Source organism: Miniopterus schreibersii, assembly GCF_964146895.1.
Source record: "Miniopterus schreibersii genome assembly, chromosome: 12".
Lineage (NCBI taxonomy): Eukaryota > Metazoa > Chordata > Mammalia > Chiroptera > Miniopteridae > Miniopterus > Miniopterus schreibersii.
This window is the reverse complement of record NC_138112.1, coordinates 37118289-37130597: the sequence shown is the minus strand read 5'-3', so window position 1 is coordinate 37130597 and position 12309 is coordinate 37118289. Positions and strand designations below refer to the sequence as shown.

The following is a 12309-nucleotide window of genomic DNA, read 5'->3' as shown; positions in this document are numbered from 1 at the left end:
AGTACTTTAGTTGAAGAGATGTGCCCTGTGAATTGATGCTATTCTCAGGACAAGCAAATGGCAGAATGACTAAGTTACCAAACTATCAGTATTTTACAAAGGGAAAGCTTTTGTGGGGGTGTTGAAATATTTAACCATGACAATGTAAAATGCCATCTAAAGTGCTAATTTGAAAGAGATGTATTTATTTACTTTAAATTATGTATTCGGATATGTTTTTAGAGAAGAAATAGTTTGCCAATAAGAAATCACATTTTTTTAAAACTTGGTATTTAGGATGTTGCTTAATATTAAATATATTGGCAGAAAACTTTTCACTTCTTGCTGACATTTCTGGCTCTATATGTATGACTTCTTTAGAAGTATTTCTCATATTTTGAAAAATATATTCCTTAGATAACAGTTAAATTCACTTTCATGTAATAACTTTAAAAATCAGCTTTTTGGAAAAGTAAGGTAATGAGAGGCTCTATTTTCTATAAAATGATCAGCATGCCTCCTAATTTTTCTAAATTATTTTTCTTTGTGAAATTTTCCATTAACCTATGTTCAGTTGCCATAATAGGACCATTAGTATGTTTTAAACTTTTTAGTTATGTGTGGGTATTTTTAGTAATATATGTAAATAAAGTGTACTATTCCTCTTGTAGAAATCTATTGTGATAAGTTGTTTTCAGAATTACAAGCTCATTTATCATTAGTCTTGCCAAGAAAGGAGAAATGAGATAGAATTTATGATGAAACAAAGTACTGTTTCTTTTTTATTGTTAATCCTCACAAGGATATATTTTTTCATTGATTTTTAGAGAGAGAGGAGGGGGTTAGAGAGAGAAACATCGATGTGAGCGAGAGACATTGATTGGTTGCCTCCCACATGTACCCCAACCAACGCCAGGGATTGAACCTGCAACCCAGGTATGTGCCCTTGACCGGGAATCAAACTTGCCACCTTTGGTGTGTGGGCAAACGCTCTAACCACTGATCACACCAACCAGGACCAAAGTACTGTTTCTTTTAACTCGTCTTCAGGTGTGCCCAAGAAGGGCTTCAAAGAAATTTAGTTGACTATAGGATTCAGATTTTGTGTCACTTCAAAGTTGTGAGCCTAAAATTCTGTGTGTGTGAAATATTAGTTTGGAGGTACTTGCTAGTGAAAAAGAGATATTTGAAAGAGAAAATTTGAGGTTGTGAAAGTACTGCTGTTCTAGGGCCATAGCTTAATTTCAAGATACCTTACAGGTTCTTAAATTCTTTACTGTTAACATTTAATTTTTCTGTCTAATTTATAGATTTTGGAACAAGTACTAGCAGTGGGGGACTTTTTGGAACTACAAATACCACCTCTAATCCTTTTGGTAGTACATCTGTCTCCCTTTTTGGACCCAGTAGTTTTACAGCTGCTCCCACTGGGACTACTATTAAATTTAATGTAAGTATTTTCTTCCAATGTTTGTGGAATTTCTCTCCCATTTGTATATTTATTTGCAGGATGAGTCATAAAATTTCTCTTCTTTAGAGTTATGCAAAGCTTAGTCTCATTCTTCCTGAAACATGTGTTAAGAACAGTAACTGTAATTAGTTGTATAATAGAAAGGAAAGGTCTTGAAATGTAAATCTAGATTATAATGCATAATTGAATTATACTCAACCTAGTCAAATTTGTATTCACAAAGTTGATTAACAGCTAGTATAAGGTTGAATTTGAATTTGTCTTTACTGTGTGCATAATTTGACCTCTGAATGGTCAACCATTCTTTTTAGAAATAAGGAATGTGGAGCAAACTATAGGTAGATAAGGCCTCTTTAAGGAGATAGATGGAACTCATCAATATTGTGTGCTAGTTAAAAATAAAACTTTTGTGGATGAAATGGCAAAATGGGGCAATAGTGTTTTGTGTTTTCTTTGGCTTTTTGAGAGGAGTTGGGTAGAGGATTAAAGTGGAATTTGTTGTTTAGAAAAATATATGGAATACCACTTGATGTAAGATACCACTTGATGTGATTGGTTGGGAGATACTTAGGATAGGCTTGAGGCAGTTAGCCTAATTGGCAACCTCTGGCAAAAATAGGGCTTGGCAAAACTTACTTGAGAAAGTAAAGAATTTCTTAGGCAAGGTGGTAAATTCATAATACTGAATTTAGAATCCTGAATTTAAAATAAAATTAAATATAAATGATAGAGGGAAAATACTTTTTGTCTCTTAGAAAGTACAATAATTGAGAAAACTGACATAAGTAGGAATCTTTAGTTATTTATTGTGCCCTTTTCCTCATATGATTATGGGGGGGGAAATCAGGCTTCCATATTTCTTAAATGCAACAACAGTTATAAAGCAGACATTTTAGAGCAGAAAATGAGGTGCAGCTGAGAAATAAGAGATTTAAATGTATATATTAGGTAAATTAGATAAAGCTTTTCTTATATATATAATAAATATATTTTAGTAGATAATTAGATGGATTGGTTATGGGATTAATCTCTAGGTTTGTGATAATTATTGTGACTTATAAGGTAACCTTGATGAAGGAAGAGAACAGAAATGCAGTGTATTTAATCAAGCATCCTTGAAGCTATCTCGTTAGTAAAAGACCTAGTAGACTTCATTTATAGAGTTCAGTGGTTGCAGAATTGTGTCTGTGAGAGTAGAGATATAAAACCTGGATTTACGCATTTGCTTCAGACTTTCAAATTTACTGTTATCTTCCTTTGCAGCCTCTAACTGGTACCGATACTATGGTTAAAGCTGGAGTTAGTACTAATATCAGTACCAAGCACCAGTGTATCACTGCTATGAAAGAATATGAAAGCAAGTCACTAGAGGTCAGTAAAATGCAACATAGAATATCAGCCTAACCTTTTGATACTATTGTAAAGCAGCTTTTGAAAATGCTTTTGATTACTTTTAGAATCAAGTGGTTCACATTGGGTTTATATAAAAAACTAACAAATTATTATTATTTAATATGTCTTTATTGGTTTCAGAGAGAGGAAGGGAGAGGGAAAGAGAGATAGAAACATCAGTGATGAGTGAGTCGTCATTGATCGGCTGCCTCCTGCCGGACCCCCACTGGGGACTGAGCCCACAACCCGGGCATGTGCCCTGACCGGGAATCGAACCACAATCTCCTGGATCATAGGTCAATGCTCAATTCCTGAGGCACACCAACCGGGCTCAAAATATTTTTTTAAATTAATGTACTATTTATAGCTGTATATTGTTTTAGGCAGGAATAATATTTAGATTGTATGTACCAGCATCATTCTACTAACAGTGTATTCTGATTGGATGTTGCCCACACTACATTGGGCAATGTGTGTGTGCGTACTCATGAATGTGTTTTTAATAAATTTATGCAAAGTCATAAGTATACAACATAGTAAGTTTTCTTAAGGAAACATAGTAAGTTTTCTTAAAGACACAGCATTACCAGCACCCCTAATATCCCCCTTGTGCCCAACCCCCCAGTCACAATCCTTCCCTTCCAAAAGTAACCACTGTCCTCAATATCCATGTTTTGCCTATTTTTGTGTATAGATGGCATCTTACATTATTTACTCTTAAGTCTGTCGTTCAGCATTGAGATTGTCCATGTTGTTGCATGAAGTTAGTTTGTTCATTCTCATTGCTGTGTAGTAGTTCTTTGTACATTTTGATTGTCATTCGTGATTGTAACTTTTGCTTCTTCCTACACCCCAACTGTGTTTATTGGAGAGTGCAGAAACATCCTGACTTGTGAGACAAAACTATTAAACTTTATCCGTTGTTTCCTTAAATTTTCTGAATTTTCCAGAATCCTTTGTCTTTTAATCTGCTAATTTTTAAATTTGGAGTGGGAGTAGACAAGATTATTATGCTAAATTAAAAAAGCATTGTACTAAAGGAAAGTATTATCCTTGGATCTCTCCCAGCTGCTTGGGTCTTTTTAAAAAAATTCTCACCCAAGGATATGTTTTCACTGATTTTTAAAGAGAGAGGAAGGGGGAGAGAGAGAGAAACATCGATTAGTTGCCTCTCGTATGCACCCAGACCAGTTTTTGAACTGGCAATCTTTTGGTGCACAGGACAATGTTCCAACCAACTGAACCACCTGGCCAGGGTGCTTCCTGGGTCTTTTTAATAAACTTGGCTCACTTCCATCAGCCACTACTGTTCTGCAGCCCATTTGCAAAGTGGATGTGCTGCATATAGTCTGGCAGACGTTCTGGGGTCTTTTTATTAAATGGAATGCACTGTTAAATACAGTGAAGGTATACTATGCTGCCTCTTGGCAAACTTAATGATCTCAAGAATTCATACAAGCAGATGAAAAAATTATAAATACCCTTTCCTTCAAATGGAACAAATGGAACAAAATAAAAAGAAGAGCCTTTTAGCAAAGAGAGCATGCTTATTAGTGGTTAGTAAGCTATTGACTTTGTAAAATTAAAAAAAACACACAGGAAAAATGAAATTGTATCTTTAATGAACGAACATGTACAATTTACTGCTGGGAGGAGGTGATTTTTTTTGTTGTGTGAATCTGCAAGTGATTCTTACTGATATTGATACTTGTGTGTAGTTTCATTTCAGTACTGGCCTTTTATTTTGGAGCTCGTGCCAGCTGTATGTCTAGTTTTGAATGCAGTAAAATAGCATCAGCAAATCACACTTGTTTTTCATCCTTTCCCAGTATTTTTGTTTGTTTCTGTAGCAGCAGTGTATACCATCTTCTGTTATATTGCCTTTTTGCTGGAAAATATATATTGAATAAAATTTTCTATTAAAAAAAGTTATTGTTTATAAAAGAAAATTAAAATTAAGATTGGTTGATCCTTTGGCTTGCAGTTTTATGGCAATTGTGGTATAGATTTTAATGTTCGTTATACACTATTGAAAATGTTTTCTATAGTGATATTAAGTTAATGTCATTTATAGCTTTCTGTTTTACAGTCATGGTTCTTTGTGTAATCATAGAACTTGAATACTAAATTCAGCTATTTAGTCTCCTAAATATTTTTTGGCTGCATAGTAAGATTGGAAATATGTTTTCCCTTCCTTCTCTAGGAACTTCGTTTAGAGGATTATCAGGCTAACCGGAAAGGCCCGCAGAACCAGGTGGGAGCAGGTACCACGACTGGCTTGTTTGGGTCTTCTCCAGCCACCTCTAGTGCAACAGGACTCTTCAGCTCCTCCACCACTAATTCAGGCTTTGCATATGGTCAGAACAAAACAGCCTTTGGAACTAGTAAGCACTTGACATCATATTGGACCATATATAGGAGGGACAGACCACTAAAAGTAAACTATAATTGTCATTTTGTCATAAGTGCTATGGAGAAAAATAATTCAGGATGCTGGAATAAGGAGGGCTTGGTATGTATGTGGGGGTGGGGAGACATACAGTTTTAAATGAAGAATGGTTATGGTTAAGAAGGGCTTTACTGATGAGGTAACATTTGAGCAGCAACCTGTCTGACGAAGGTGAGGGATAAAGCTATACAGATTTCTGGTGGAAGAACATTCCAGCTGGAGGAAACTGTAAATCTAAAAATCCCGAGTTTTTGCCAAAGAGGACAGGACAAGGGGAAGTATTGGGGAATATAGGGACAGTATTTTGTAGGACTTTCTAGGCCAGTGTCAAGATTTGAATTTTTGAGTTGGGAAGCCATTAAAGGGTTTAGAAAGAGAAGTCTTGTGATTATGAGTGAAGGATCATTCTGAACACTGCTATATTAAGAGTAGATTGTAAGGGGACATGGGTGGAAACAAATCAGTTAGAAAAGCTATTCCTCTGTCTACATGAGAGTGATGTGGCTTGAATGAGAAAAGAGGCTATGGAGATGGTCAGAATGTGGACCCAGTTTGACTGCAGAACTGATGGGACTTGGTAATGGATTGATTTGATGCGGGATGTGAAAGATGGAAGTCTAGGATGATTACTAAATTCATAAATATATTACTTTTGCAAAGGTAATATATATGATATAAAGTTCATGAAATACAAAAAGTGTATAACCAAAGATCTCTTCTTTCCCTCCCCCAGCCACCAGTTTGCCTCTGGAGAAATAAGTAGAAGTTGAACTTTTTTGTAGATTTCTAGAGGGATCTACACACACGCACACACACACACACACACACTAAACAAACATTTAAGTGGCATTTAACATTTTCTCCAGTCTTGGTATTTTGTGATTTAGTTTAGCCACGTATTCTTTAAGTATTGTGTCACACCCTATGCTGAATGTATTGATATAAAGAGAAAGCCTCTGTTCTCAGTAAAAACTTAGTCTAACATGGTTGAAGTGCACACATAGACTTCAAGTGTAGTGTGGTATCTTCTAAAAGAGAAGAAAGCTATGGACTCAAGAAGGAAGATTACTTAGCCCAGCTACGGTTCTTCAGGTTAGAGTATTGTAGGAATTAAAGTCTGAAGCAAATCTGAAGTTATGTGAAGGAACATAGAAAATGAAACAGTTATTCAGTTCGAGTAGTGTAATAGAGATGTGTGATCAATATCATAAGACTGTTGTTATATTTCTCCTTTCATTTCTATTTCCTGAAAGGTACGACTGGATTTGGAACAAATCCAGGTGGTCTTTTTGGCCAACAGAATCAGCAAACTACCAGCCTCTTCAGCAAACCATTTGCCCAGGCCACAACCACCCAGAACACTAGCTTTTCCTTTGGTAATACCAGCACACTAGGACAGCCAAGCACCAACACCATGGTAAGGAAACAGGTCCACAATTAACTCCAGGTCTTATTTCTAGGGCTAAGTAATGAAGCTTTAATCATGTCAAATCAGCAAGTTCTACTTGTACTGCATTTCTTAAGGATTGATGGTATGTAGTAAGGGGAAGAGAGCAAAATCTTGGAATAATTAAGACCTAGATTCCAGTTGAGGCTCTGCTCTGTACTCATTGAGAGACTGTTGAGCAAGTCACTTATCTTTTCTGAGCATATTTTCTTATCAGTAAGAGCTGCTTAGTGTACTACAATTTGTCATCCTGAAGCTACACCTTAGGACATTGACTCCAGCCATTCTATATATTGTAGGAGGAAATACTTAAAAATTACTGGTTATATTTCAAAATGTTCTTTTAGCTTTTTCTCTTAAGCGGAGTCAGACAAAGAAGTTTAGTTCATTAAAATAAATAAAGGGAGAACCAAAACTTAGAGAAATATTGGGTAATTGCTACTTCTGTGCAGAAAGTAAAAGAGAAAGCCTTTACATCATTACCAGTTTATTTCTAGGGACTTTTAGGGAAGTGTAAAATTAAAGGTAATTTGAGGTATGATTATTTTTATTAGAATTCTTGGAATTTACCTCGTCTATCTCTAATTTTTGATATGTTCAGAGTTTTAGAGGTACTCTGCCTGATAAAAAAACAAGTACAGCTAGACCCCAAAATTATCAAAATACTAGCAAATAGAATTAAGCATATAAAAAGGATTATACACCATAACCAAGTGAGATTTATCCCAGAAAAATTGGTTCAGCATATGACAATACAATAACCCATAGAAATAGAATAAAGACAAAAACCACATGATCACCTCAGTAGGTGCTGAAAAAATATTTGACACACTTTCATGATACAAACAATCAAAAAAGAATAGAAGGGAACCCAGAATAGCCAAAACAGTCTTGAAAAAGAAGAAAGCTTGGAAGGCTTACACTTCTTAATTTTAAAACTTACTATAAAGCAACAGTGATCAAGACAGTATGGTACAGGCATAACATTATACACACAGATCAGTGGAATAGAATTGAGAGTCCAGAAATAAACCCTCACATTTATAGATAATTGATTTTCAATAAGAGTACCAAAATAATTCAATGGGGAAAAAATCTTTTCAACAAGTAGTGCTGGGACAACTGATTTTCCATGTGCAAAAGAATGAGGTTGGATTCTTCACACCATTGTGGTAACTATAAAAAGTTAACCCAAAATAGATTAAATTCTTAAATGTAAGAGCTAAAGTATAGAACTTTTAGAAGAAAAGGAGTTAGGCAGTGGTTTCTTAGATATAACACCAAAATCAAAAGCAAGAAAAGAACAAAATAGATTGGGCTTTATCAAAATTTAAAACTTTGTGGATCGAAGGTATATGAAAGCAAAAATAATACTTGCAGATGGGAGAAAATATTTGCAAGTCATAAATCTTATAAAGGACTTGCTTCCAGAACATGTAACGAATGCTTATAATTCAATAACGAAACAATAACCTATTAAAAAATCGCCAAAGGGGGGAAAAGTGATCTAAAGACTAGATTAGACTTTTCTCCAAAAAAGATATAGAAGTGCTGTAGTAAGCACATGAAAAGATAACATTAGTAGTTATCAGGGAAATGCATATCAAAACCACAATAAGATACCACTTCAAATCAACTGGGAAGGCTGTAAACAAAACGACAGTAAGAAGTATTTTCAAAGAATTTGGAGAAGTTGGAACCCGCATATGCAACCATTCTGCAAAACAGTTTGGTGCTTCCTCAGAATTTAAACGGGGTTACCATATATACCATGAATAAATAACAAGTTGCACACCTTGATATTTCCCCAAGAGAAATGAAAACAAAATCTTGTACACAAAGTTATATAATAGCACAGTTTGTTTTTAAATATTTTTTTTTATTTCAGAGAGGAAGGGGGAGGGTGAGAGAGATAGAAACATCAGTGATGAGAGAGAGTCATTGAACAGCTGCCTCCTGCACACCCCTAACTGAATCTAGCCTGCAACCTAGGCATGTGCCCTGACCGGGAATTGAATAGCGACCTCCTGGTTCATGGGTTGACATTCAGCCACTGAGCCACACTGGCTGGGCAGCACTTTCATAATAGCTAAAAGGTGGAAACAACCCAAATGTCTGTCAGTGCTGAATGCATAAACAAGTGTGGTGTGTAGGATATTATTTAGCCATAAAATGAGGTGAAGTACTTTGATACATTCTACAACATGGATGGATCTTTTAAACATGCTAAGGGAAAGAAATGATTTACCAAACACCCACATTTTGTATGATCCTATTATATAGAATGGACAAATTCATGGAAATAGAAAGTAGATTAGAGCCTGACTGGGTGTGGCTCAGTGGTTGAGTATTGACCTATGATCCAGGAGATCAAGATTTGATTCCTGGTCAGGGCACATGCCCGGGTTGTGGGTTCGATCCCCAGTGCGGGGCTTGCAGGAGGCAGCCAATCAGTGACTCTCATTGTTGATGTTTCTATCTCTCCCCCTCTCCCTTCCTCTCTCTGAAATCAATAAAGATGTATTAAAATAAAATAATAAAAGTAGATTAGTGATTGGTTATCTAGGAATGGAGAGTGACTGCTAATAGACCGAGAGTTTCTTTTTATAGTGATAAAAGTGTTCTAAATTTAGAGAGAGGATAGTTGCACAACTCTGACTATATTAAAAAGCCATTGACTAGTCTACTTTAAATGAGTAAATTTTATGGTATATGAATTATGTCTCAATGAAACTTTAAAAACACTACTTTGAATTCTTAATTCAGCAATAGTCCATTAGTGCAATATTTTTCTTTTGTTAACTAATGCTAATGCATAAGTAAAGTACCTTCTTAGGCATTGGATGATAGGACCTTCAGTTATTTGAAATCTGGTTCTGGTACTCCATAGCTGTAACATATTGGGCAAACTTTTAACTGCTCTGAGCTTTGTTTTCTTTTGAAAAATGGCCATGCTTTTTAGGGTTGTTGTGAATAAAAGAAATGCTCTATGTAGAGTGTTAAGCATAGTACTTGTCAGTTAAACTTTTAAAAAATTGCAACTATTATTATTAATCTAAGACTCTTAAAGAAAACTGACTACTGTAGGATACCTTTTCATCTAGATTACCTTTTACAGGGTTTATTTGGAGTAACCCAAGCCTCGCAGCCTGGAGGTCTTTTTGGAACAACTACAAACACCAGCAGTGGGACGGCATTTGGAACAGGAACAGGTCTCTTTGGGCAGACCAATACTGGATTCGGTCCTGTTGGTTCGGTAGGTTTTTACAGTTGATTATAATATGAAGATGTGTCTGAATCTGTTAAAGGAATTTCTAAGAAAGATTTGACCGTCTTTCAAGTATTTTATTGGGTATATTGTACGACTTGATACTGATAGTAACTAAAACTTATTTGGTGCAAATTAAAATAACTAGGTAACTTTATTAGGTTAATTTTCAAATAGTAAGTTCTTTTTTAAACAACTTTGCCTTATTGCTTGTGTGAAGTTTACTTCTGATGGCAAACTGTCACTCCAATTTGTAAATTTAAATTGTTGAGTCTAAACTGAGATGCTTTCACTCTTAAATAAATCCGGATTTTTAACTCTTAGTCCTAACCTGTTTGAGGTGACAGGCTGTTAGGAACGGTCAATCTGTTTTATGTACGCATTATAAAAAGCTTTAAACATGCTGTTGTGGATAGTTTTTTATATAATGCCTCCAAAAGTTTGTTTGTTTGTTTGTTTTTGTTAATCCTCACTTGAGGATATTTTTTTCCATTCATTTTTAGAGTGTGGAAGGGAGGGGGAGAGAGGAACATTGATTTGAGAGAGACACACTGGTTGCCTCCCGCACACAGTTCGACTGGGGATGGGGATCGAACCTACAACCCAGGTATGTGCCCTTTACTCTGGTAATCGAACCTGAGACCCTTCGGTTCCAGGGCAGACACTCTAACCACCGAATCACACCAGTCAGGGCTGAAGGTTCTTTTTTAATAACCTTATTGAGATATAATCCACATGCCATACAATTTTCCCTTTTAAAGTTTACAGTTCAGTGGCTAATATTATTTTCAAAGTGTGCAGCTGTCACCACAAATTTTAGAACATATTTATCACCCTAAAAAGAAACCTCATATTCATCATTTCTCATTACCCCCAATTACCTGAGACCAGCTTTCTGTCTACGGACTTACTTGTTTTGGACATTTTATATAATGAAATCACACAATGTGTGGTCTTTTGTGACTGATTTGTTTCACTTAACATAATGTTTTGAAGGTACACTTATGTTGTAGCATGTTTAAATTTTTTATTTTAATTGTTTCCACTGGCTAATTAAATACACGATACATTTCGGTTTCCAGGTAAAAATACAATATTTGATTCCTGTACTTTTTTTCATTGCCTCACTGAAATCTTATGTTTGCTGAGGGGTTTCCATTAACTCTCAGGCTAGGAGCATTCTTTATTAATAAAGTTAATCTTGCTCAGACTAGTGTACTTTTCTGTTAGCCTTTATTCATCCTCCTATATTTTTGTAAAAGTAATGACCTCTTTTATTTCTCACCCAATCCCACATACCTGAGGTAACCTCTGTTTACTGTTTGGAATGTATCTTTATATTAAAAGTTTTCCTGTATTCTGTTCTCTTTAGACCCTGTTTGGCAATAACAAGCTTACTACATTTGGAACCAGCACAACCAGTGCTCCTTCATTTGGTACAACGAGTGGCGGGCTCTTTGGTAACAAACCAACCCTGACTTTAGGAACCAATACAAACACTTCCAATTTTGGTACATATAAAAAGCAGGTTTGGCTCTCTTAAAGTTACACTGACTATACCACACATCATTCTCCTGATTCATATGATTGGGAATATTTAAAAATTTTCAGGTAAGCCGTAGCTCGATGCCAGTACAAGAGGGAAAGGTTTAAAATCATGGACTTGGGTTGAGGTACTTAGAAAAGATGTTCAGTTGCCTTTCCTCATTCATATTCTTTTGAACTTCCTGCTTTCGGAAAAGTGGGCCATTTAGCACATGTAGCAGTCCTTTTGGAAAGCTGGTTCTCTAATGGAGATAGACTTTTTTTCAAAATAGGGAAACATCAATTTTCTTTGCATTACTTAACCAATCGTTGAGAAACTATAAATGAAACATATTTGGTTGAGAAAACACAACAGGTTTTTGTTGTTTTTTTTTTTGAGATTTGATGACTCTTATTGAAAGTTGAATCCTTTTTGATTGTGGATTATTTAGTTTTCTTATAGTTGCAAAAGCTTTATTTTGGAGTACATGTTCATTGTAAAAAAATTCTGAAAATTGAGATAAGATTGAACAGTAATTGACAAAACAAGCCCTAAACTACTCTTTGGGGAAAATTAAAGCCTGTTAATGGAAACATTATATTATGTTTAAATGCCTTCTGTAACTACCTACTTAAGTTTTCAAACAAATTCAGCATTATTTGTGTTAAATCAGATATGGAAAGTTCATTTTTATCACCAAATGAAATTGTGGTTTAAATATTTGATAAGGATTTCAGATACTTCAGTAGGTGCTGGATATATAGTGGGAGGTGAGTAC

At 35.3% G+C, this 12309-nt stretch overlaps 1 protein-coding gene across 8 annotated transcripts in view; it reads left to right on the top strand.

Moving 5' to 3' along the window:
• NUP98 (nucleoporin 98 and 96 precursor) overlaps positions 1–12309 on the top strand; it is a gene marked incomplete at its 3' end in the record, with an annotated part of 99270 nt that overhangs the window by 18484 nt on the left and 68477 nt on the right. For 4 of the 8 annotated variants that reach the window (XM_081154980.1, XM_081154981.1, XM_081154977.1 and 1 more), the window contains exons 5-10: positions 1290–1429; positions 2714–2821; positions 5046–5226; positions 6545–6708; positions 9857–9994; positions 11379–11517. In XM_081154980.1, the coding sequence (XP_081011106.1) occupies positions 1290–1429; positions 2714–2821; positions 5046–5226; positions 6545–6708; positions 9857–9994; positions 11379–11517 (870 nt within the window). The remainder of the gene's footprint in view (positions 1–1289; positions 1430–2713; positions 2822–5045; positions 5227–6544; positions 6709–9856; positions 9995–11378; positions 11518–12309) is intronic. The other 4 variants (XM_081154982.1, XM_081154983.1, XM_081154978.1 and 1 more) reach the window with 2 other exon arrangements.